This window comes from Taudactylus pleione, unplaced genomic scaffold (genome assembly GCF_031769625.1).
Source record: "Taudactylus pleione unplaced genomic scaffold, aTauple2 ptg000629l, whole genome shotgun sequence".
NCBI lineage: Eukaryota > Metazoa > Chordata > Amphibia > Anura > Myobatrachidae > Taudactylus > Taudactylus pleione.
In genome coordinates this window covers 1,041,797-1,069,366 of record NW_028285031.1, presented here as the reverse complement: position 1 = coordinate 1,069,366, position 27,570 = coordinate 1,041,797, and the positions used below count along the sequence as shown (strand labels likewise).

The window sequence follows — 27,570 nt, the reverse complement described above, 5'->3', positions numbered from 1 at the left end:
GAGAGGGGACCCTTCTCTCCCATGCAGCCTACAAGGACAACAGCACTCTCTGTGTGATGCACTGCTGTCATTCCCTGTTCTTCTAGTGCTACTGTAGTGTGAGAGGAGCAATCTGTAAGCTACTGCTGGGTGCAAACGCCCAAAACCTATCCTTTATATTTATTGCATCAAACTACACGTAGGAGCAGTTATGTTCTCATGTAAACACTAGTTGAAGTCTATAATAAATACAAATATATAACTGACCAAGATGATCATATGCCCCATTCCACCCTTACTTTGCGTCTAACTCCATATTTAATACATGCAGAGCATACGAGCATACAAATAATATACAGCTAAGCATGGTACATGTACTTTATTGCACAATACTGTATGTTTGACTTAAGAACTATGCATAGCCACCTAGTGGTCATACATGGTATATCCATCTATACATTTTCTCCTGGGAATGATGCAGAGACTTACATAGTGTTCATTCTAGCACCCTGCACCTGTTACATCCCGTGCAATTCCGCTTTCCTGCCTGGGGTGTCACTCTCTGCTCTGGTGCTTCTAGCACACTCAGCTAATGCTACAAACCATTGAGACAGGGACAAGTGTGCTAGAAGCACCAGAGGAGTGTGTGACACCCCAGGCAGGAAAGAGGAACTGCATGGGAAGTGAAAGGTGCAGGGTGCTAGAATGAGCACAATCTTACACAACAAAACTACTAAACATAATTTAGTGACCCAGGATACAGCCAAAAACACTGTTCCTGTCCTGTTACCAAACCCCCAACATATTATTAGCACCTGGCAGCTAATATGTTACTAGTTTATCCTACTGCCAGCAGCTCACTTTATATACAGTGTTTTGTGATCAGGAGGTCGAAATAAAGTGTGAAAGTTTGTATTGGATGACACGGATACATAAAATTTTCAAATTATATTATTTATTATAAAAATTTCACATTTCCATACATTTAAAAAGGCACCAACATTAATGACAGCTAGAAAAACACAGATAGTGCCAGTCTATATAAAGCTTATTACAGCTCACAGGGTTTCTTGCAGTGTACTGGATCTACCCCATTGTGCTCAGCTTGTCACCTGTACAGTTTCTTTGAACATTTTTCATGAGGGCACCGTGAGCGGGTAAGGGTACGCAATCCCAGCGCACACAAGGCCGGCGGTCAGAATCCAGATGATGAAATCCCAACGTTGGAAATCCCAACACATGTAGGCAAGTAATCAAACCCTAACCCACCTTTCCCACAGCCTAACCCCTACGCCCAACGCTAATCCTCCCCCTAGTGCCTAACCCTAATACTAACCATCAGGATCGCAGATGCTGGGATTCTGACTCCTGTCGGGATTAGAGCGTCGGGATTCTATGCGCCGGCATTGCGTTCCCTGGGATGTCTGACTTCTTCCCCCGTGAGCTATCCTTCCCAATTAGTATAATAAATTTACCCATAAACTAAACCACATAAACAGTCATTGGTTTGTGTCATTTGTAAATGAACAATTCCAAAAAGAAAACGTGCTGAATATCAGTAGCATACAGCTCATATGAAAACATGGACTGCTGCCAGTAAGTGCTATTAATGTTACACTGCTCATATCAGGACAACCATGAATAGCTCGTGTATTTGTGCGTAACAAGGATATTACCCTGATAGAATATTGCCGTACAGTAATAAGGACTATGATACGTTCTTACACGGATATCGCCTAAATTGACAAGATGCATATAAACACATCAACTTTTCTGTTGCCTTTGGGTGGAACAATAAACACATACCGTGATAAACAAATCAACCAATTTGTTTATGTACTATGTAAGGCGCTGCGGAACACTTGTGTCGCCATATAAATAAACGATAATAATAATAATAGAATGACAGATAGATAAAACCTAATTGTGTGCCGGAGATTGCAGAGGACATTTATCATGTGTGACTCTCATTCCTATAATAATGTTCCTGCTGTCAGGGTAACCGTTTGCGCTGGAGAAAAGTCCCATCTTTAAATCTTGTTTTCAGCCGTAAAGCAACAGAAAAAGTGTTGTGCAAACAGTCACGTTCATTGTTCAATAAGAGGATATGAATTTAGAAAAGAACAATAAGATACAAAATTGCCTTATTCTTTAGAATTTGGGACTAAGTCCTGCCAGGGTTTTGTATCTCATTTGCAACAATAGTACAACGCAGTACCCTGGACACTGACATTGCATGCAGCTGTTGTGAGCGACTCGGACGGTACCCTGGGTAAAAAGACAAAAGACTGACGACCCATACAAGTGACTTGTGCCATGTATCCCTCCATTCTAGGCACCTTGCTAGCCAGATGAGGCTAGCAGACAAAAAGCTCCGGGGGCCAGATCAAATCACTCCGCGGACCTTATACGGCACCCGGGCCTGAGGTTCCCCATCCCTGGTTTAGATGCAGCTACAGAGCAAAGCTAAGGGAGAGATTCATTTTGGTGAGTCCGGGGATACCCCGCAGCTAATGAAAGAACTACTCCATTTAATTAGCTGGGGGACCTCGCACGCTATGCCCCAGAGGCAGGATATTTCCTCGCAGCCTCTGGAGCTGCGAGGAAAACAGAATGAAAATCCAGGAACCGTTATCTAAGAGTCATGCTATGGGTCTGAGCTGCACACTAACCGCACGCAATGCGGACATGCAAGCAGCTTTCCGATGTTGTTAGTACTGTGCTTGTGTCCGAGAGCACATCTGTATGGCATTGGGAGAACATTATGGCATTTGGTTTAGATTCCATTGTGACGGAAAAGCTTAGACTATAATTACAAGGATGAAATGCTTTGGTGTCTGTGAAGCTAATATTCCACTTACTCGTGAATAGGCTGCTGGATGTCTGGAAATATATCAGCGTCGCAGCCAGGTAACGGTTTGGCTGCTATATACTGATTGAGCAGCATAGTTCTGGTTGTGGTACAAAGCAGCAGCATTTGTTATCCTCACTCTTACTATTCACCCTTTGCAGTTACTATTTGTAGAGGAGCAGGATTAAGGCACATAATGCACATTGCTTGGCTACTATTTCCGTCATACAGCCTGCTACCACCATACCCAGACATAGCCCCCTAGTAAGAACATGATGCAAATCTCTGCAGGGATTAGTGTGTCATGGCTGTGACTAGAGGCAGGAAGCCATAGGGACATTGTTGTGTGGGAGCAGGAGAGTCACATCCTTATGTGTAACGCCACCGAGACAATTCATAGAGAGTAGCATAATAAATCACACCTGAGGCTCAGAAAGTCCAAGGATCAAGCTTATCCGTCCTCTCTGGGCGACATTAAGTGCTTGTGTATGAGAGGACCATGATCATCCAACTCCAATAGCTCTTAGAGAGGCCAATGGAGGGGCCATGCCCGTCACATGAATAGGTGGCAGAAGGTAGCTGCCACCCTCTGCAGGGGACATAATGAACAAGTTCCCGGTGCTCAGGGAGTGAGGTAGGCCCAGGCTGCTTGTGGTCTTCGGTTTTGTCCAGATGTTTATTCTCTCCAAAACAGGAAGGCAGGGGCTGGAGGCTGCTGCTCGCAGACTGGCCAGGGGAGAGCTCGGCCCTGTGAAGGAAACACATGAATAGCTTCAATATACAGGAGACAACAATGGCACAGGAGGAAAGGAAGCACCGTGCAATACAGAGCAACAGGAAGAGCCTGGGGGGAGAGACGCAGATCTCAGGAGAGGAGCTTTAAATGACTTCCATCATCAATACTTAGTAGTGGCTACTTGTTTTTGCAAAGATTATTAGAAATCAGTTTCAGGCTAAAAAGAGAGATATATATATATATATATATATATATATATATATATATATATACACAATCGCACACATATACATATAAACATACACACACACTGTACAGAGCATGATGGAGCCTGAACCTGAGCATTCCCTAACTGTGGCGCACTCTGCTGGTAATACAGAGGAATGACCACTCAGAGAGCAGAGGTTTCTGGAGATCTGCATACTGTGCTTTATGATCCTGTTGGATAAAGGTTACAGTAGATACCTTAAATTGTTTGCCTAGCAAAATCATAGGCCGCGAAAATGGCTGTTTTATGGTGTATGGGTGACAGGAGCACTCCAGAGGGGCTAACAACATTTAATAGTGCCCCCATATGTGACTCAACGATGGATCCAAACCCCTCCCTGCCCACTTACGTCTGCTGTTACCTAGAGCAGTGGTTCTCAAACTCGGTCCTCAGGACCCCACACAGGTCACATTTCGAGGTCACCCAGAAGGTGCACAGGTGTATTCATTACTCAATGACACATTTTTAAAAAGATTCACAGGTGGAACTAATTATTTCACTTGTGATTCTGTGAGGAGACCTGGAAAACATGTACTGTTTGGGGTCCTGAGGACCGAGTTTGAGAACCTGTGATCTAGAGGGAGGAGTTCCGGTGCCTCTAGCACCAAGTATTGTTGCCATCTATGGACAGAAGGTGTGTGACTAATGTGCACTGACTTGAGATGATTCTCATGCAGATGCTGCATTTGTTGCCCACCATAGTCTGAGTAGCTTTCATTTACCTGCCCAGATCAGGCTGCTGCGAGGACAGCGTGTCACTGCTCCTTATCCCTAAAGCTGGGGAAGCAAACAGGTAACAGCAGTCAGATTGCTGCTCTGTTATCAGGGAATGACCCTACCCACAGGCAATCCTTTGCACATGGTGAAGGGGGGGGGATGTAAATCATGAAACAAAGTTGAAGATAAGAGACCAGGGGTAAATTTACTGAAGTGAGAGTTTTTATAAGTGGAGATGTTGCCCATAGCAACCAATCAGATAGTAGCTATTATCATCTAGAACAGGGGTGGCCAAACCGCGGCTCTTTTGAGTTTCCGATGCGGCTCCCGGTTCGGCAGACCCCCACTAGTACTGAGATTGCTGGTCTCTGAAGCGATCAGAGACTAAAGAAGCCTCTGATCGCTTCAGAGGCCAGCGTTCCCAGTAATGCAGTGCGCGGGTGATGTCATGATGTGAGGAGCCCCCGCATTTGCTGTATCCAGTTAGATCCAGCAAGCAGCGGAAGCAGCAGCGTAGGCGGGACTCGGGAGCCCTGACGGCGTGGAGTGGGGCCAGCATGAAGAGAGGTAAGTTTCTTCATAGGGGTGTGGGCGGGCAGGGGGTGCTAGTACTGGGGGCGCTACCTTAGGGAGCACGAATTCAGGGAGCATTGCAGAAGGGGCACAACTACTGGGGCACTGCTTAATGGGCACAACTACAGGGGTCATTGCAGAAGGGCCACAACTACTGGGGGCATTGCTTAATGGGCACAACTACAGGGGGGGACAGCATAATGGGCACTGGCTTTCGCAATGTATTTTATGTTGTTCTGGCTTTCAATATGTATTTTATATTGTTCTGGCTTTCAATACGTATTTTATGTGGATCTGGTGAATGTGGCTATTTCAATGTTTTCTATGTTGCTCTGGCTTTTTCGTTCACTTCACCAGTGAAAAAATTACATTGGGAAGTTTATGTAAAATGTGTATTTTCAATGTGCTGGGCTCGCCCCCAGCGTGACTAAAAACGGGGGTGTGACAAGGTCATGCTCCTGCGACTGTCATACCAAAGGCGTGCGCACAAAAATGGGCCGTGGCCTTGTGCCTTCGGCGCGTGCATGCGATCGGCTTTTTAACTTAACTACAGATATTTTTTGGCTCTTTGCCTCTGACTGGTTGGCCACCCCTGTTCTAGAAGGTGCTATTTAAATGTTAAGTAGAATCTGATTGGTTGCTATGGGCAACATCTCCATTTCTAAAAACACTCACTTTAGTAAATATACCCCCAAGGATAAAGCAGTCACACCATGCAGCCTGTCTATTGGTCTTACAGTGGTGTTACATGGCAGAGCTGGAACACTGCAATTGTCTCCAAGGGTGAACTTTCCAAACCCGGCACACTAAAGCGATCCAGCTCAGAGAATGTTGGATGCGCCACCTTTATAACGTCGTTCAGAAAAAGGGGCCGGCTATTTAAATTGAGCGCTCGCTCTTTGCGGTCTGTTGACGCCTCTATGTCTGAGCGAGCGAACGAAACATGCGCTATTTTGTAAAGACGCACCCTGGCCGTTCGCATCATACGTCATCTCCGCTATTTATTAGATTCATCAAGTAAATCGAAAGGCGTCTGAACTGTTCGCAGTGCTTGTGGTAGGTTTTACTTCCCGCAATCACTGCGAGCAGTTCAGGCTAAAAGACAACCAAGTGACATGGTCGATGACGCTGCTTTGTTAATTATGCACACCCATTAAACACCGTTTTGACCGTTTGGCACGCCTGCGTTCGGATCTCCACTCCCCGTTTTCAAGCACTTTCCCCTGTTACCACCCACAAACGCCTCATTCTGTCACTCAAATTAGCAGGCCCTCGCTGTTTGGCGAGCGCACGATTTCCAACCGCAATGACTGGTTGGCGCATGCGCATTACGACCGATACACATGCGCAGTTGTGCAAACATCGCTCGGAGAGAGCGAGCGGGTCTGAATCAGGCCCTTAATCCCCTAATGTTAAAAGGGAGACGTTCCTCCTTCACTTTAACCTGCTGTCATGGCAGTGACAGAACAGTCATGACCGCCAGATGGGCACTAGAATTGCATGTCTAAGCCACAGTACCAGCTGTCCCTTGTCTGCATTATCATCTCCACCCTCACACATTGTTGAGAAGAGAGAGTAAATATACATAGAACTGACAGGTTAATAGCCCTGGATCACTTGCTAAATTTAACTGATCTTTATATTGACCTCTTTTCACCTCTATACATAGAGAAGGTTTATTTAAAGGGATGCTATTGTTCACAGGATCTTCCTGTTCTAGTTGTGGGATAGAACACACATGAGAAAATCAATTTAGCAAACAAAATATAGTGCTTCAAAACTGAAGATGGATGGATGTCATCAGAGTGACCCACCAGATTATTTGTTCAACATGTGATAAACATGCCTTATTGACAGGTCTGATTAGGTGATCTTGCCTAGCAAAACACTATGGCGCATATTCAACACTATGGCGCAAGGATTTTCACGCAATACTTAATGCAGATATGACAACCAATTTTCTATTACCGAGGGTATGTGCGTTCCCAATACCCGCGGTATCCCCCCAAAAATATTTGGTCGCAATCATTTTTTTTTTTTGTGCAAAACTCCACGGGAAAATTATTTTTGAAAAAAATTGGGGTACAGCCTGAACACTAAAAAAATAAAAGAAAAATTGGGTAGCAGTAATAATGGTCATTACTGACCCAAAGAAAAATACAGTCTTTAAAAATACATTATATGGCCGATTTGTGCTTCTTCCTTTTTTTTACAAATTTAAAATAACTTATAAAAAAAAAAAAAAAAGCTGTTTGTTTTGTTACAAAGAATAAAACGAGAAGGCAAAAAAAAAAATATAAAAAAATAAAAAGTGATTTTGAGGGTCAATTACAAAAATAAATACATTTAAAAAAAAAAAAAAATAAAGCAATTATTTTTTATTTAAATGCTTTCATTAAGTTTGAGGTGCATAAATAAACTTAAAATTGGGGTAATTTGATGCCGTTATTGGTTTTAACAGCCAATATAATTATTGGATGAATTAAGCCAATTCAAAATTTCAAATTGCTTAAGCTGGGCATACACGTCCAGATAAAATGCCTGTCAGACCGACAGACGTTTTATCTGGCAGCCTATCAGCCGCAGATGTTCGCGGCATACACACAGTGTATTCACCCGACATCTGCGTTCCGTCACAGGGGTAGGAGACATTTCCCTGTTCCTTGGGAAGGAACACAGGAAATGCCTGTGTCGGCCGCGGCTGGGCATACACTGCCCGATGCGGCCGACAGTTTAACTTATAAATATCACATCGGATGGGCATGCTGGACAATCCGGCATGCCCGACCAAGCACACACGCTACAATTATTGGGGCGATCCGCGGATATCGGGCGGATCGCCCCGATAATTGTAGCGTGTATGGCCAGCTTTAGTCATTAGGTGGGGTGTCCTAGGGGTTCAGAAGCAAATACCAACAATTTTTCCTTAAAATAACAATTTTAGGAAAACTCGGACATGCTCTGAAGCTGTAAAAAAACAAGCAGTGTTAATTTCTATTACAGCGCCTGATTTTCTTGCCAGTAATTTTATAGGAAAAACATTGCGGCTGTGATAACAAACAAGGATTTTTGAAAAATTTCTCCCGTAATTGAATATGCCCCTATGAGCACTCTGAATTGGCCGGAGAGCTAACAGTATACAGTATGTGGTCATCACTATATCTAGATTTGTATTTGATTGTCATATTGGAAAATGTCACAGTGAGCGGAACATAAGAGTAGTGGGTAGGTGCATTTAGCACATAGTGCATCCGGAAAGTATGAGCTTTTTGCAAATGTAATAAAAAAAACTTAAGAAAACAAGAGATATGGTAAGAACTTACCTTTGTTATCTCTGTTTCTACGAAGTCCATAGGGTCCACAGGGTGACCTTGGGGTATAGCTGGATCCTGGATCCTCGGGCACCACGGAGTTAAAGCTTTTAGCTGCTCCCAGGATGCACTTGGGTCCAACCTCCCCTATACCCCGCCCCCGAGCCACAGGCACCTCAGTTGGTAAGCAGCCCAGGCCGGAGGAGGAGACGAAACAGAGAGAAGGAAGACTGGAACACACAAGAACCATACTCACAGAAATGGGAGACGGAAAACCGGTGACCAGTCACAGAGCCCATATGAAGCCAGGTGCGTCAGGGCGGGTGCCCTGTGGATCCTATGGACTTCGTAGAAACAGAGATAACAAAGGTAAGTTCTTACCATATCTCTTGTTTTCTACTTCAGGGTCCATAGGGGTCCACAGGGTGACCTTGGGGATGTCCCAAAGCAGTCCAACTAAGGGCGGGGACGCTCCTGTGCTGATAGGAGAACCCGGCGCCCAAAGGATGCATCCTGAGAGGCAAAGGTGTCAAACGCATAGAACCTCAAAAAGGTCTGAATGGAAGACCAGGTGGCCGCCTTACAGAGCTGAACAGCAGAGGCGCCACGGCTAGCAGCCCAAGAAGGGCCCACGGACCGAGTGGAATGAGCCTTAACCGAGGCTGGAACAGGTAAACCCTCCTGCATATAAGCCTCAATAATAACAGAACGAAGCCAACGGGCTAGAGTCTGTTTGTTGGCAGGCCAACCCCTCTTGTGAAAACCAAAGAGGATAAACAAAGAATCCGACTTCCTCACAGAACTAGTCCGGTCCACATAAACCTGGAGTGCCCTTACAACGTCTAAGGAAGTCTCCCCAGCCGAAAGATCAGGTGACTGAAAGGCTGGTACAACAATTTCCTGATTAATGTGGAACCTGGAAACCACCTTAGGCAGGAAATCAGGACGAGTGCGAAGCACCGCTCTGTCCTGATGAAAAATCAGAAAAGGGGGACGACAAGAAAGCGCCCCCAAATCTGAAACCCTCCTGGCAGAAGCAATTGCCAAGAGGAAAACAGTTTTAAAAGTTAGCCACTTGAGCTCCACTGACTCCAAGGGCTCAAAAGGAGGACCCTGTAAGGCCCTAAGAACCACCGCCAAATCCCACGGGGCCACAGGTGGCACAAAGGGAGGCTGGATTCTCAAAACACCCTGGAAAAAGGTGTGTACGTCCGGCATAGCAGCGATCCTGCGCTGGAACCACACCGACAGACCAGACACGTGTACCTTCAGTGAAGAAAGACGTAATCCTAAGTCCAAACCGGACTGAAGGAAAGCCAGAATACGCGAAACTCGGAACACCTGGGGATCATAGTTTCTGGCCTCGCACCACTGAAAGTAAGTGTGCCACACTCTGTGATAGATCCTCGCGGAAGCAGGCTTGCGCGCCCTCAGCATGGTGGTAATAACGGAGCTAGAAAAGCCCCGAGACCTCAGGACGGCTGTCTCAAGAGCCACGCCGTCAAAGATAGTCGACCCAGATCCGAGTGAAGACAGGGCCCCTGAGACAACAGGTCCCGCCGTTGAGGTAGGAGGTACGGAGCGTCGATGGACAGGCTCCGCAGATCGGAGTACCACGGCCTTCTGGGCCACGCTGGGGCCACCAGGATCAGTGTGCCTCCGTCCTGTTTGAACTTGCGCAGGACCCGAGGCAGCAGAGATATCGGAGGGAACAAGTAAGCCAGTTGAAACAGCCATTTCACCGACAGCGCGTCTATCAGACTTGCGCCTGCGTCCCTTGTCCTTGACCCGTACACAGGCAGCTTGTGATTGTAACGGGACGCCATCAGGTCCAGTTCTGGCAGCCCCCACTTGTCCACGAGTAGTTGGAATACCTCTGGATGAAGCGACCATTCCCCCGGGATGCACATCGTAAAGGCTGAGGAAGTCTGCCTCCCAATTGAGGACTCCTGGGATGAAAACTGCCGAGAGAGCTGGAAGATAGCGCTCCGCCCAAGCCAGGACGCGGGACACCTCCGACATCGCAGCTCGACTGCGAGTCCCTCCCTGGTGATTGATGTACGCCACCGTGGTGGCGTTGTCTGACTGCACCTGAACGGCCCTTCCGTGAAGAGCGGTGCCGGACGACTGCAGGGCTCTGTATACTGCCCGCAGTTCCAGGATGTTGATGGGAAGAATCGCTTCCTCCGCCGACCAACGACCCTGAAGTGACAAGGAGCCTGTCACCGCCCCCCAACCCCGGAGACTGGCATCTGTCGTGAGCAGAACCCATTCCGGGATCCAAAAGGGGCGCCCCTCCAGGAGATGCGCTGTCTGCAGCCACCAGGCTAGGGACAGACGCACCTCCGAGGACAACACCAGCATCTGAGAGCGGATCCTGTGTGGCAATCCGTTCCATTCTGAAAGAATCAGCCCCTGCAGGGGCCTGGAATGGAACTGGGCAAACTCCACCATGTCGAATGCCGACACCATGGACCCCAAAACTCTCATCGCTGAGTGCACCGACACTCTGCCACCGCTCAGACAACTGTGAATCCGCAGCTGTAAGGAGGAGACCTTCTCTGGAGTCAGAAAAATCCGTTGCTGACGAGAGTCCAGCAGGGCCCCCAAATGAACCATCCGTTGTGATGGGATGAGGGAGGATTTCTTCCAGTTGATCAACCAGCCGTGCGCCTGTAGACAAGCGACCGTCAGGTGGAGATGCTGGATCAGTACCTCCGGGGAGCTTGCCAGCAAGAGGAGGTCGTCTAGATACGGTAGCAACCGTATCCCCTGGCTCCGAAGGTGAGCCGCCATGACCGCCATCACCTTGGTAAATACCCTTGGTGCTGTGGAGAGACCAAAGGGTAGAGCCCTGAATTGGTAGTGGTTGTGGAGAATAGCAAACCGCAGAAACCGTTGGTGCGATGTTGCTATAGGCACATGGAGGTAGGCGTCCTGGATATCCAGGGAGACCATATAATCCCCCGGTTCCATCGCCAGTATGATGGAACGCAAAGTTTCCATCCTGAATTTGGGAACCCTGAGAAACCTGTTCAGGGACTTCAAATTGAGGATGGGGCGATGAGAGCCATTGGGTTTCTGCACCAGAAACAGCGTAGAGTAATACCCCATCCCACGTTGAGACTGTGGTACGGGTATAATGACCCCCGCCGTCAGCAAGGCCTCTATGGCTTCCTGAACCTGCAAGGCCTTGGTTTTGTCCTGAGAAGGACTTGTGCAAAAAAACTGACAAGGCGGCCTGTGCCGAAAAGACAGGGCGTACCCCTGGGAGACCACTTCTCGCACCCAGGCATCCGTGGTGGTATTGTGCCAGCACTGGGCGAATTGAAGAAGTCGGCCTCCCACTCTGGGGTCCCCCAGAGGGAGGCCCGTCCCATCACGCAGAAGGCTTATCTTCTGGCTTGGAAGAAGGGCGCCTAGCACTCCAGGCTTGCTTCTTTGGCTTTGAGGCGGTCTTGGGTGCGGACTGCCTCGGGAAGGACTGACCCTTTGCCTTGCCCTGAACCCGAAAGGAACGAAACGCCGAGCTCCGGAGCTTAGCAGGTGTAGTAGCTGAAGGGAGGAAGGCTGACCTGGATTTTGCCAGGGTATCTACTATTTTGTCCAGGTCCGGACCAAATAGTAATTCCCCATTAAAAGGTAAGGCCTCCAAGCCTTTCTTTGAATCCGCGTCTGCTCTCCAAGACCGCAACCACAAGGATCTACGAGCAGACACTGCTGCCGCCGAAACCCTAGAGGTCAACAGGCTAGCATCCAAAGATGCTTCTCCAATGTAGGAGGCGGCATCTCTCATCTGTCCTAACAACGCCCTCTGGACGTCCGGAGATTCATCCGTAAACGTGTCCTCCAAGGCGTTGGCCCACCCCTCAATGGCCTTGGCCACCCAGGAGATGGCCATGGACGGCCGGGCTACAGCCCCTGAGAGAGAATAAATAGACTTTAGACAAGTCTCCACCTTCCTGTCCGTAGGATCCTTCAGCGAGGATATAGACGGCAATGGCAAAGTAGCACTCCTGATGAGGCGTGTTACATGGGAATCGACTGCAGGCGGAGTTTCCCATTTCTTACAATGCGCTTCCGGGAATGGATAATTGGACGCCAAGCGTTTCTGTGGCAGGAAACGCTTACTGGGCGTCTGCCAGGCCACCGCCATGTGATCAGTCAACTGATCAGACAAGGGGAACGCTGTAGAAGTAACCTTAGCCTTTTTAAAACTAGGATACCTTGACTTGGGAGCGGGTGCCTCATCCTCAATCAGAATAGCCCGCACCGCCTTAACCAGAGCCCGCACATTGATGGAAGACTTAGTGTCTACCTCCTGGACTGAGGCATCTGAGGCTGAGTCATCCTGTACCTCACCATCATCCGAGAACCCCTCAGAATCCGAAAGATGCGCAGCCTGTGCCATGACTGAGCGTTTAGACGCCCTGGAGGGCACGTCACTGCGCAACATCGACTGAAAAGCCGAAGATGCTGCCGCCAAATCTTGGACAGTGTGGGAAAGCGCATCCACCCAGGGTGGAGGAGCTGTCACAGGAGCCTGAAACGGCACCACAGCCGGCTGTGCCACAGGGGTGGACTGAATATACATTGGCAACCCCGCATAGGGACCAACAGGCTGAGACCCCGGGGGAGTCTGCAATAATTGTGGGATACCCGGGGAATGGGGGATGGCAGGCTGGGGCAACGCCCTAGTAGGGGCGGCAGTCGGGACCGACAGACGGTCCACGATGGACACCAGCACCTGGGAAAACATCGCCCATGGTGGCTCCTGCGAAATGGGAGGTTTAGACGTACCAGGGACCGCCTGGCACCGTCCGTCCTGTGACAAATCCTCCCTATCCACTCCTGCAGAACAGCGCCTGCAGGAGAACAATACCGGAGCCCCGGAGTGCTCAATCTCCTCCTCAGACATGACTTAGGAAGAAAACGTGCGCACTCACCAGTGTGCTGAACAACAGCCCACAATATGGCACCGTGTAGCACACAACTGTATGTGACGGACCTCACAAATACGTGATCTATATAGGTGAGGTCAGTAGAAACACCCCTCCCCCACACACCTGTAGGGCTTGTAGGAGAAGGAAAGGGATAGGTACAGGCTGACAGTAAGTAGAAAAAAGACACAGACAGGCAGCACTAGCAAAAGTCACATACCATGCAGGAAGATATACTCACTGCACCTTTCCACTACAATCAACCTCCCAGATTCAGTGTCTGGGAGGGCTATAGCGCTGTGTACACTGTCCTTCTGCAGGGGAGAGGTACACAGGGGGACCGGTCCGCGTGCTCCCTGAGAGTATCCACGATGCCACAGAGAAAATGGCCGCTGGAGACCTCAGAGGAGGAGTGGCCGAGTAGCTGCAGCTCAGCGACGCCAGACTCCGGGCTGAAAGGCGCGCTGAGCTGAGGGGAGGAGCCGCTAGACAGGGAAGGCTTCCTCCCCTGGCTAGCATATTAACCCCCGGGTTGCCGGCATCCCGCTTGCCGCGATATTAACCCTGGTGGTCTAGTGGTCTGGCGGGGTATGCCTCCGCTGGAGGGGGGGCCCGCCGCCACCGCTAGCGCCCCCGGTCTGTCCCCTAGACCGGGGGCATGGGACTGCATTTAAAAGGAACCCGCGCACCGCCGCTAATCAGCGGTGCGCGGCTTACCTGATCTCCCCGGCGTCTTCCGGCAGCAGTCCCGGGGGAAACCAGAGTCCGGCTAGTACAGACTCTGGCTTCCCCCGCCGCGATCCCCAGTTCAGTGCTGGCGTCGCGGCGCCAGCAGGGAGAAGGAGCGGCAGCGTGGGCGTCTGTACAGACAGCCCAGCGCTGCTGCTCTAGAGAAAAAACTAATAGTAAAAAATAAATAAATTTAACTAAGTTAAATAAAAAATTAAAAGCTTTAGGGGGCTGCTCCAGCAGCCCACCCCGCAGGGTGACCCGACTCCGGCCGGGCACCATCTAAAACTGAGGTGCCTGTGGCTCGGGGGCGGGGTATAGGGGAGGTTGGACCCAAGTGCATCCTGGGAGCAGCTAAAAGCTTTAACTCCGTGGTGCCCGAGGATCCAGGATCCAGCTATACCCCAAGGTCACCCTGTGGACCCCTATGGACCCTGAAGTAGAAATCACATGTACATAAGTATTCATAGCCTTTGCCATGAAGCTCAAAATTGAGCTCAGGTGCATCATGTTTCCACTGATCATCCTTGAGATGTTCCTACAGCTTAATTGGAGTCCACCTGTGGTAAAATCAGTTGATTGGACATGATTTTGAAAAGCATACACCTGTCTATATAAGGTCCCACACTTGACAGGGCATGTCAGAGCACAAACCAAGCATGAAGTCCAAGGAATTGTCTGTAGACCTCCGAGACAGGATTGTCTCGAGGCACAAATCTGGGAAGGGTACAGAAAAATCTGCTGCTTTGAAGGTCCCAATGAGCACAGTGGCCTCCATCATCCATAAATGGGAGAAGTTCGGAACCACCAGGACTCTTCCTTGAGTTGGCCGTCTAAACTGATATCGAGGGAGAAGGGCCCTAGTCAGAGAGGTGACCAAGAACCCGATGGTCACTCTGTCAGAGCTACAACATTCCTCTGTGGAGAGAGGAGAACCTTCCAGAAGGACAACCATCTCTGCAGCAATCCACCAATCAGGCCTGTATGGTAGAGTGGCCAGACGGAAGCCACTCCTTAGTAAAAAGCACATGGCAGCCCGCCTGGAGTTTGCTAAATATGCACCTGAAGGACTCTCAGACCATGAGAAACAAAATTCTCTGGTCTGGGGAGACAAAGATTGAACTCTTTGGCATGAATGCCAGACATTATGTAGAGAGGAAACCAGGCACCGCTCATAACCATGCCAATACCATCCCTACAGTGAAGCATGGTGGTGGCAGTATCATGCTGTAGGGATGTTTTTCAGGGGCAGGAACTGGGAGACTAGTCAGGATAGAGGGAAAGATGAATGCAGCAATGTACAGAGACATCCTGGATGAAAAGCTGCTCCAGAGCGCTCTTGATCTCAGACTGGGGCGACGGTTCATCTTTCAGCAGGACAACGACCCTAAGCACACAGCCAAGATATCAAAGCAGTGGCTTCAGGACAACTCTGTGAATGTCCTTGAGTGGCCCAGCCAGAGCCCAAACTTGAATACGATTGAACATCTCTGGAGAGATCTGACAATGGCTGTGCACTGACGCTTCCCATCCAACCTGATGGAGCTTGAGAGGTGCTGCAAAGAGGAATGGGCGAAACTGCCCAAAGATAGGTGTGCCAAGCTTGTGGCATCATATTCAAAAAGACTTGAGGCTGTAATTGCTGCCAAAGGTGCATCAACAAAGTAGTGCGCAAAGGCTGTGAATACTTATGTACATGTGATTTCTTATTTTGTTTTTTGTTTTTAAATTAAATTAGCAAAAATCTCAAAAAAACTTTTTATACATTGTCATTATGGGGTATTGGGGCAGATGTATGAAGCTCTGAAAAGTGATAAAGAGCAGAGTGATAACCGAGCAACCAATCAGCTCCCAACTGTCATGTTTCAAACACAGCCTGTAACATGACACTTCAGAGCCGAGTGGCTAATCGGTTATCACTCTGCACTTTATCACTTTTCAGAGCTTCATACATCTGCCCCATTGTGTGTAGAATTTTGAGGACAAAAATGATTTTATTCCATTTTCCAATAAGGCTGTAACATAACAAAATGTGGAAAAAGTGAAGCGCTGTGAATACTTTCAGGACGCACTGTATATAGAAGGTGGATCAAGCACTGACAATAGGAAACATTAAAACAAGTATTCCAGGAATGTATGTCCTCACCTTCTGTTTGATCTGTCTCCATCTCTAGCACTCTCTGCTGAGCCTGCTGATGTCCTGATTTTGCAGCCCTTTCATAATGTTTTAACGCCTCCTGTCTGCTTGTAGGTACGCCAAATCCCCTTTCATAACACACTGCAAGGTTATACCGGCTTTGTACATCCTAAACAGAGAAAACAGAACCCATTAACAATAGATGTTCTGAAGATGGGGAGATTTCTGTATACACAGCACACTAAGCCCTGACCTCCTGTATGGGTCATTCCATGCCAAATCATCACAGCTTCCAACACGACCATCTCAGATTTTCATGAAATTTGGTAGGATGAGAGATGGCATACAGTAACTTTCATATGTAACATGTTAGCCCTCAGTGATACACGGTGTTCATGCTACAGGGCTGCAAACATGGAAAAAAAATTTAAAATTTATGTTTGCAAGGTCAACTAATATGAATCATAACTTGGCTTCTAATTGTGGTAGAACTTTCATGTTGGTCTTGTTTTGAAGCAGGACCAGAGTTTTCATAAAAATTAGTTTTATATTTAAATATTGACTTTTACATTTCAAGGTCACATAATGTGACCTTTGACCTTGAATATCTTAAGTGTAGGTTTAATTTTTTTGTGCATAAAGAATGTTTATACACTCAAATACAATCTCTCTTTGGTACAAGTTACATTTTGGGAAGTCTTTGGGAACATCAGTAAAACCAATATTAGGTACGACAGTTCAACCCTTCTTGCACTAACCATGCAACTGGCAAGTTCAGACTTGTGGAGCACCACCCGATTTGGGAGAGTAGGCAAGTATGATACAAGGGACTAAGGTCCTGATTCAGAGGCGCTCGCTCTGAATCAGGGTGGATTTTAAAAAAAAACCCTGCCTACAAAACGGGGTGAGCTGTCAATCAACATCGACAGCCGCGCCGTCTTGTAGCGAGCCCCGGAGCGAGTGATTTCTCACACTCGCTCCGGGGCTCGCATGTGCGCACTGCCCGACCATCGACCTGCTTGCGAGCGCTATCAAACATGAAAGTTCTACCACAATTAGAAGCCAAGTTATGATTCGTTTTAAGGTGCCTACAAACTTGGCGATGTCCTCATGATCTGACGATGTGTCCGATTTCCCCTTGAACTCTCCCCAGCAGCTCCCGGCAGTCGTGGGCACGATTTGGTGTTAAAAACTGTCCAATGTGACAAACGATCTATCGTGCCTTCTAACTATTCCAGTAAGATGCGATGCGCGACCTGCAGGGACGCACAACGGTATCGTGATCGTTAGTGGACACTCATGATTTGGGCATATTTTACACGATTTGTCGTCACGATGCGTCGGAATTGGGCAAATTGCGTAAAATGTCGCTAAGTGTGTAGGCACCTTTAGTTGACTTTGGCAAGCATACATTTTTTGTCATTTGTTAATCATGCTGCGGCTTGGTGTAAACCCGTTCTGCAAATGCGCAGGACAGCTCCTGCGCAGACCCCTAACCATCGGAGATGTACATTCATCATCGGATGACCATATGTCTCTGAATCAGGCCCTAAGTCGCACACAGATGTAACAAAAGTGTCACATATCATATTAATCAGCACAGTATCCTGGTGCGTCCTAGTCGCATTGTATTGTGACAGATGCATTTTAGGGAAAAAAAAAAAAAGATGCCCGGCACTAGCAGAGTCTCACAGGACCAGGCTCGCCGAGGGGAGCTGTTTGGAACGACTGCAGCAAAGACGAGTGAGGACACATCTGTACATTATCTCAGATCACGGAGGGGGCTCGATACTTCCAGTCTCTTCGGTAAATGTCCGTGCAATAAATGTACATGAATCTCAGTGTAAGATGATGGAGTGGATTGTAATGTAAGCCATGAGCAGCACACGAGTTGGGCAAGATGTCATCTGTTTTCCGGCTAAAGGGACGTTCCAAAGTGCACTCAGGAACCCTCTCGTTGCCAAGCCGGGCTGTTATATTAAGGGGCAGAGTTGTGGACAAGCTAGGCTTTTTAGTGTATTACACGTATGGTAATTTTATCCAAAATCCGGTTACCCAGGATGTTCAGTAAACAATTAAATCACTCAAAATAATAACAAGCGATGCTTGGTAATGTCATATATAAAGTACACCCCCAATAGCATTCTGCACCGGCCTGTGGCCATCCCCCCACCCCGACACTGCACCGGCCTGTGGCCATCCCCCCACCCCGACACTGCACCGGCCTGTGGCCATCCCCCCACCCCGACACTGCACCGGCCTGTGGCCATCCCCCCACCCCAACGCTGCACCAAGTTGTGACAGCCCCCCAGCCGCAATAGCACACTACACCAGCCTGTGCCCCCCAACCCCCAACAGCACGCTGCGTAACCCGAATGACTTCTAGCACACCCTTGCCTTGCTGGGAGCCATTACACCTGGCTTCTGTATCTCCTCTGCACAGCGCTACCATGTTGTGATATTACAGCAGACAGAGTAGCTCTCACATCCTTGGTCAGGGTCTCTGGCTGTGGCTACTGTAACAGCACAGAGTGACAATACTATGCATGCCAGCTCTGATGGGAAACCGAATACCCCATCACTCGCTGGAAGTAGGTACCCAGTGACGTATTTTGTACGCTATTACTTACTCCATTTTCTGCTGCCATCCAGAAGTATCTCACTGCTTTCCGAGGGTCAAAGTGAGATTCCTTACTGTAGTAGACTCCCAAATAGGCTTGTGCCTGCAAAGGATAATGCATAGGGATCATTTTATCACATTAGTAGGGTTATCCGCATTCTGCATAATGGGTGCTGCTATATAATCCATAATAATAAACGGGGGAGATGTATATTTCTAATGAGGACAGGTGGAGATGTTGCCTATAGGAACCAATCAGATTATAGCTATCATTTATCTAGTACATTTTATAAAATGATTGCTAGAATCTGATTAGTTGCTATGGACAGTGACACTACAGACAAACAGCACAGTGATGGGCTAGTGACACTACACACAGACAGCACAGTGATGGGCTAGTGACACTACACACAGACAGCACAGTGATGGGCTAGTGACACTACACACAGACAGCACAGTGATGGGCTAGTGACACTACACACAGACAGCACAGTGATGGGCTAGTGACACTACACACAGACAGCACAGTGATGGGCTAGTGACACTACACACAGACAGCACAGTGATGGGCTAGTGACACTACACACAGACAGCACAGTGATGGGCTAGTGACACTACACACAGACAGCACAGTGATGGGCTAGTGACACTACACACAGACAGCACAGTGATGGGCTAATGACATTACACACAGACAGCACAGTGATGGGCTAATGACATTACACACAGACAGCACAGTGATGGGCTAGTGACACTACACACAGACAGCACAGTGATGGGCTAATGACATTACACACAGACAGCACAGTGATGGGCTAGTGACACTACACACAGACAGCACAGTGATGGGCTAGTGACACTACACACAGACAGCACAGTGATGGGCTAGTGACACTACACACAGACAGCACAGTGATGGGCTAGTGACACTACACACAGACAGCACAGTGATGGGCTAGTGACACTACACACAGACAGCACAGTGATGGGCTAATGACATTACACACAGACAGCACAGTGATGGGCTAGTGACACTACACACAGACAGCACAGTGATGGGCTAGTGACACTACACACAGACAGCACAGTGATGGGCTAGTGACACTACACACAGACAGCACAGTGATGGGCTAGTGACACTACACACAGACAGCACAGTGATGGGCTAGTGACACTACACACAGACAGCACAGTGATGGGCTAATGACATTACACACAGACAGCACAGTGATGGGCTAGTGACACTACACACAGACAGCACAGTGATGGGCTAGTGACACTACACACAGACAGCACATTGATGGGCTAGTGACACTACACACAGACAGCACAGTGATGGGCTAGTGACACTACACACAGACAGCACAGTGATGGGCTAGTGACACTACACACAGACAGCACAGTGATGGGCTAGTGACACTACACACAGACAGCACAGTGATGGGCTAGTGACACTACACACAGACAGCACAGTGATGGGCTAGTGACACTACACACAGACAGCACAGTGATGGGCTAATGACATTACACACAGACAGCACAGTGATGGGCTAGTGACACTACACACAGACAGCACAGTGATGGGCTAGTGACATTACACACAGACAGCACAGTGATGGGCTAGTGACACTACACACAGACAGCACAGTGATGGGCTAGTGACACTACACACAGACAGCACAGTGATGGGCTAATGACATTACACACAGACAGCACAGTGATGGGCTAGTGACACTACACACAGACAGCACAGTGATGGGCTAGTGACACTACACACAGACAGCACAGTGATGGGCTAGTGACACTACACACAGACAGCACAGTGATGGGCTAGTGACACTACACACAGACAGCACAGTGATGGGCTAGTGACACTACACACAGACAGCACAGTGATGGGCTAGTGACACTACACACAGACAGCACAGTGATGGGCTAGTGACACTACACACAGACAGCACAGTGATGGGCTAGTGACACTACACACAGACAGCACAGTGATGGGCTAGTGACACTACACACAGACAGCACAGTGATGGGCTAATGACATTACACACAGACAGCACAGTGATGGGCTAGTGACACTACACACACAAGGCACAGTGATGGGCTAGTGGCAATAACCTGAAGATAATACTATTAATAGTAGTGATTGTAATTTGGTTTGATGCCTGCTGAAATGCCCTTACAGTGCATCTGTATAACCCACTACCACCCACCTCCTTCACCCCAGCTTGAGCGACTTCTTGAAGCATTTGCACTGCTGGTTGGGCATCCTCAGGCTTGGAACCAAGCAGATGGCGGGCATAACGATACTTGGCTTGCTGATGGCCACCTCTGGCAGCCAAGAAATAGTACTCTGCAGCCTGCAAGACAGGAATAAAGACCTTACAGTCAGCAAAACATGCAGAATGGTAGTGCACCAGGTCCCAACCTTCTATTACTAGCTCAAGAAGCTAAATCCCTGCAACCTATCGGCAGCCATTCATTTGCAGCATATAAAAATATAAGCAGCATGGGGTGTAGTTATCTTGACAATCACAAGGTTGACAGTCAAAAGGTCCACACCATAATGTCGACATGGTTAAAATGTCAACACCTGCGAAATGTCTACAATAGAAATTTTAGGGTTAGGATAAAAATTAGGCGTCAACATTATATAAGTATAGAGATTCTGTGTACATTATGGTGTCTATATAATGACTGTCGAGCGTCTTTTTCACTCGAAATGTTCATCTTATTTGCGTAATTGAAACTAAAAGCGACAGAACCACATTGAAAGAGTACGCTAACCACTGGGGCTTGCGCAATTTGTACATCTGTGTGCAACGGAGTCTAAATCTGTGTAAAAAGGGCTCAGTTACAAGGAGCCGCGGCCTTTCCTCATGCCACGTTCCATTGTGCGTCATCTGCGACTTTGCACGTCTTATACCGATTGCTGTGCGGTTAAGGTCGCCGCCTGGCGTCTCTAGTACACTGTGAGCAGCTTTTCGTTGCAGCTGCAGTGTGACTAAGATGTAAATCTGAAAGATAAATACGCTACTAGTATCGGAGTGTCTCGGTCGCGCCAGACTGACACCATATGAAGCAAAGCGCTTACAGGGGTATTCAATATGGGTGCGATAACATCGTTTTTTTGTTAATATCGCAATTAATATCGCAGGTTTTACTTTTACACCCTATTCAATTTCAAAGACTTATCGCAGTTTTGACAAGTCTTTGATAAAAAACGGTGATAAGTTTTCACCATTGAATAGGTGTCGAAAAAAAGTGCAGAATTGGGGTTTAGGGGTGCAGGCTTAAAAAAAATAGCCTGCACCCCTGGGAATGACATTTAAAAAAGAACTATGTAAAAAAAAAGTTTAAAAAAAAAAAAAAAAAAAGGGACACCCCAAATTTTTTTTTACAAAAAAAAAAAAAAGGAAAAAATTGTTTAACAATAGGGAAATAGGTTCAGGGCTATTCTGCAAGTATGCGGCAGATGTTTTCTAGAATAGAATTATAGCGGCAGGTGCACAAATGCAGAATTTTTAAAAAATTACTTTAGGGACTTAAAAATATGCTAGTACCCATTTTCATGTACCCCAAATTTGATGGGACCACTTAAAAAAACGAAAAAAATAATCTAAGTGCTCTTCTGCATCACTTATTCAATGTCGGGAAAAAAACACCTGCTGCGGCTATTTAAATCCCCGACTTTCAATTAAAGGCTAAAACGGGGGTACCCATAGTGTTCCCCCATGTTTTTACTACTTTAGGGGGGTCTTACAATTTTTTTAAGGAAAAATTCGTAACTTTACGCAAATCCAACTTCGGAGTTTCCCGTTTTCGTTAATTTTATATTGAATACGGGTATAAGCGGGAGCGCGCCTGATACTTTAACGCAGGTAAAAACTCCAATATGAAACGTTAACTTCGACAGTGAAGTTAATGTTTCATATTGAATACCCTCATTAGTGTATTAGGACACATCTGTAGAAAACATTATGCTAGAAGACATCTAAGTCTTTAATGGAAAAAGACAACTTCCAATTTAGGGCCGTATTCAATCAGTGGCGAAAAAGGCTGTTTTTCGGCTACATTTTCGCCCCAAAAAACTGCGAAAATGGCATACAGGCAAAGAAAAGCTTTCTCCATCCCTGACCAGGAGAGACAAAAAGCAAAATCCCTATTTTTGGTTAAAATGTGGAATTTCTTTCAGAACCCTTTGGACACGACCCCCTAATGATAAATTACCCCTACATTTTTTTTTTAAGTTGCATACTTTGGCGGCCGCGCAAATTTTGGGTGAAAAAAAATAAACTAAAAATTGTTGAAAATTAAAGAAAGCTACGTATTTTCCAGGCAATTACTGTTCCACGTAAATTGGGGGTATGTTAAAATGGATGCAAGTATATTTTCGTGTCGTAAGAACGCAATTTTAAAAATATAAAAAAAAACGACTCGTCCAACCGCATGCAATGTTTAAAAACACCTGACGCATCCATACTGCCCCCCCCAAAATCAGACCAAATATGTTAAAACCATTTTCAACTATTTTTTTTTTCACTCAAACTTTGCGCGGTTGTTTTTTGCCAAAGTACGCAACTTACGAAAAAATTTTGGGGTAATTTATCATTCAGGGAGTGTCCAAAGGGTTCTGAAAGAAATTCCCACATTTGTAGCCAAAGATAGGGGTTTTGTATTTTTTTTCTCCTGGTCTGGGAAGGAGAAAACTTTTCTCCAATTTTTTTTCTCCATTTTCGCCTGTTTAACGTTTTCTCTGAGAAAAAAATAACAGTCAGTATTTGCCGCTGATTGAATACGGCCCTTAATAGGAACTGTGCTCACTGTTGCATGATTACATTACTATTGGATCTGCATAATACATAACAAAGCCTAATAATGAGCACCATGCCTACAAACAGTAATGCCAGCAATCTGTCGATAAAACTGAGAATGAAGCCTTTAACTGTACTAGAACCCTGGGATATCGTTGAGACAGTCAATGAGGAATAATTATGTAGGAGGCGGTCTTTAATGTGCAACCAATGGTTCACACCTTTGTCACATACCTTTGTCAGGTCTTTGGTGACGCCATGTCCATTCTCATAGCATACGGCTGTGTTGTACTGGGCCTTGCTGTAGCCGGTCTCTGCAGACTCTTGGAAGAAGCGGAAAGCCGCTCTGTAATCTGCTCTGTCCCTGGCACTGACGATACCTGACAAATTGGTGACAAAATAGTGACTTTCTCACCTGGTCAGTGCCCTGCATAATGCATGGTTGTAGGGTCAAACAGGTGTAGTATGTGCTTGTTAATGTGTAATTGTGATAGGCATTTGTCAGCTAATACAGTGTAGGTGAGTGTTGATTGAATGGTTTATAGAATAGGTCCAGGATAACAAACAGTGACAACTGCCCAAAGCTTTTCTTTTTTTTTTTTAAACCAGCGATTTAATTGACTCTGCCTATTGCAATAAATAAAAATAAAAAAGTGTTAAACGGCTCCTGCTGAAGGTGTAAGATGGCAGACACAACAGGTATGCTCTGTGCCAAGCTTCAGTCTTAAGTATTTATGCCCCGCCCCCAACTCCTCCCACACGTAATTTGATAGATGAGCCACCCCAGGGACAACGTTCATTTGTGTGTGATCTCCAACTTTGTACAAGTGTTATACCAATTACCGTGCAGTTAAAGTCGCAGCCTAGCGTCTCTGGAACACTGCGAGCAGCTTTTCGCTACGTCTGCAATGCGATAAGCTGGGTACACATTGGAGCGACATCGGCCGAATCGGAATGACGCATCGTTCGGATCGTTCAGGGTGTACCGCCAATCTCGCTCTCCCGCAGTCGTTAGCGATATTTTCCAGTCGGCCGCGCTGCATGGCCAGCCGGACGATTTTGCATGTGGCACCGTGCAAGATAATGAAGGATGGAACGAGAGATAATCTGTCCTTCATTACATCGTTCTGATGTGTAGCGCGGATACGATATGTCGGCCACCATATCATCCAGGAACACATCGCTCCAGTGTGTACCCAGCATAAGACGCAAAAATTTAAGAAAAATATGCTACGCTACTAGTCTCGGAGCGTCCCAGTCGCACCAGGCGTCTCACACCGTATGGCGCAAAGACGCTTAGTGTACGAGATCACGCCTATAGTGAACATTAAGCTCTCCAGTTGTTGGCAGAATTATCCAAACCAACTGCTTCTCTGCTACATCAGAGACCTAGATGTGTCTAATTAATAAAGGAAGCAGTCGATAAAATGCTTCCACTGACAGAGAAACGGAAACCATATTAGAACTTACGGTACTGTACATGTTTTTCAATGAACGTACTATGATGATGTATGGCACTTACCAAATATGTTCAGCACGGTAGGTAGGGTGCTCTCAGTTACATCCAGCAGGTGGGAGGCAGCACCCTGTAGAGTGTCTCCAATTTCTTCCTTTGGTTCCAGCAGCTGAAATAAAAGCAAGTGGATCCATATACAATAACTTAAGTAGAAAAACACGTTAGAGGCCTAGAAATTCACATGAATCAATGAACGCAGCTTATTACTGCTGTACTGCGTTGCTCTGTCACTTATAATATATTTTGCGGTCATAAAAAATGTAAACACGCCCATGACCTGACAAACTGATTCGCAGATCATCCCATGTTCACTTTAAGCTGTGATACGTTCTGCATTATTACCGACTGAGCAGGTTCTGATGCCTTCTCCTCTTTGTTGTATAATCCATACAAGTAGCCAACATCAGGCGTCTCTTCGATCTGTGAAGCTCCTGCAGCAGATAAAATACAGGTTACCCGGCTGCATAGGGCGAGGTTGCAGTGGTAGCAGTACAATGATGCAATTATCTCAGATTACCTGGCTCAGCCACTTGGGGAAGTCGGCCCCTGTCACTAGAGGGTGCTGAAGAGGAGTTCTCCAGAGAAGAATCTGCACCCTGCAGACTAACTTCGCCTTGCAGTAGAATATCATTCCAGGTACACGGCTGGACACTTTGTGGCACAATATGGCTCCTCACAACTATAACAACTTAAAAACACATAAACTGTAACTATTTGAGTACAAATTCTAGAGTTTGTCAAACACATTTGTTTACTTTATCCTACAAAACAATCTCACAACTCCGTTGTTTCTATTTCTAGACATCCCAACCATTTCCCCATCCACCACTTCTTTTGGCTTCCCTACATTTCCTTAATACATATGTGAACTTGGACTTCCTAACTAAATGAGGAAGCAATGGGATATCAGATGGCGCTGTCTAAGCTGCAGGTTCAAAAGGGGGTAGTCAGCCCCCTATATAAAGAGAAAACACAAAATGGTAGAACCGCGCTAAGAATTATTAGAGTGAATATCAATATATGTATATATTGTGTACAAGTAATTCACATAACAATAAACTCAATGCAATGAATATTCCATAGGCAAACAGAGATATAGGTATGGTAAAAAAATATAAATATGGCTTGGTTGAAATAATCAATAAAAATAGTTTAATAGCATCAATAAAAAAACATTAATGGTCTAAAAAAATCAAGAAAATGAGATATAAGTCTTATTGGGACGCATAATATTGTCCACTGATGGTAAGTCAGTACAAAAAAAAAAAAAAAAAAAGGAGTATTGCTTCAAAAGTCACGGAAATAAAGTGAAATGTTGAAATAGACATATATCAGTTCTCAATCCGGTTTAATGTCCAGCTGTAACTGTATTTACCAGGCTCCAATGGAGCATCACGTCCTTATTGTAATTCCACCAGGTGATATTCGGCGTGGTTCCAAGGTATGGATTTGGCTGGATAAGCAAAGTCGCTGGTCAGGAATAGAGTCAGATGAATTCCCACTGGGATGAACGATAAAGGAAACGGCTAAACGCGTTTCGATGTGGAATAACCCACACCTTCCTCAGTAGCAGAGTTCCCTTAGACTGAAATTATGGCTTTTTATACCCCTAATGGGATGTAAATGGTATCAGTGGTAATGGGTAGCTGAAACATGTTTTTTGGATGACTGCACGTGCTCCTCTTCTTCTGGGCACTTGCACAATGCTTCAGATTCCAGGGTCTTGGTCTACAAATCTACGATAAGTTTAGTCTAGCTGCGGCTCTTCAAGTTCTTACTTCCAGCGCTGTCTATGAGTGCAGGGGACTTTTGAAGCAATACTCCTTTTTTTTTTTTTTTTTTACTGACTTACCATCAGTGGACAATAATATGCGTCCCAATAAGACTTATATATAATTTTCTTGATTCTTTAGACCTTTAATGTTTTTTTATTGATGCTATTAAACTATTTTTATTGATTATTTCAACCAAGCCGTATTTATATTTTTTTACCATACCTATATCTCTGTTTGCCTATGGAATATTCATTGCATTGAGTTTATTGTTATGTGAATTACTTGTACACAATATATATACATATATTGATATTCACTCTAATAATTATTAGCGCGGTTCTACCATTTTGTGTTTCCTAACTAAATGAGGCTGACCCCTATGCAAAGTCCATCCATTCACAAGGAGCCAGTGATATCACTTTGAATGAAGCTTATCCATTCACAAGGAGCCAGTGACATCACTGAGAATGAAGCCATGCCATTCACAAGGAGCCAGTGACATCACTGAGAATGAAGCAATACCATTCACAAGGAGCCAGTGACATCACTGAATGCGGCCTATCCATTCAAAAGGAGCCAGTGACATCACTGAATGCTG

The 27,570-nt window shown here is 46.4% G+C and overlaps 1 protein-coding gene across 1 annotated transcript in view; it reads right to left on the bottom strand.

The window, feature by feature from the left end:
* Positions 1 to 917: 917 nt before the first annotated feature.
* Positions 918 to 27,570, bottom strand: part of DELE1 (DAP3 binding cell death enhancer 1) — a 54,326-nt gene continuing 27,673 nt past the window's right edge. Inside the window, exons 5-12 of the mRNA XM_088454747.1 lie at positions 25,715 to 25,885; positions 25,540 to 25,628; positions 25,204 to 25,306; positions 23,916 to 24,061; positions 21,081 to 21,227; positions 18,872 to 18,964; positions 16,251 to 16,410; positions 918 to 3,578 (exon numbers count right to left, since the gene is read on the bottom strand). Coding sequence (XP_088310873.1) covers positions 3,334 to 3,578; positions 16,251 to 16,410; positions 18,872 to 18,964; positions 21,081 to 21,227; positions 23,916 to 24,061; positions 25,204 to 25,306; positions 25,540 to 25,628; positions 25,715 to 25,885 — 1,154 coding nt within the window. The 3' untranslated portion in view covers positions 918 to 3,333. The remainder of the gene's footprint in view (positions 3,579 to 16,250; positions 16,411 to 18,871; positions 18,965 to 21,080; positions 21,228 to 23,915; positions 24,062 to 25,203; positions 25,307 to 25,539; positions 25,629 to 25,714; positions 25,886 to 27,570) is intronic.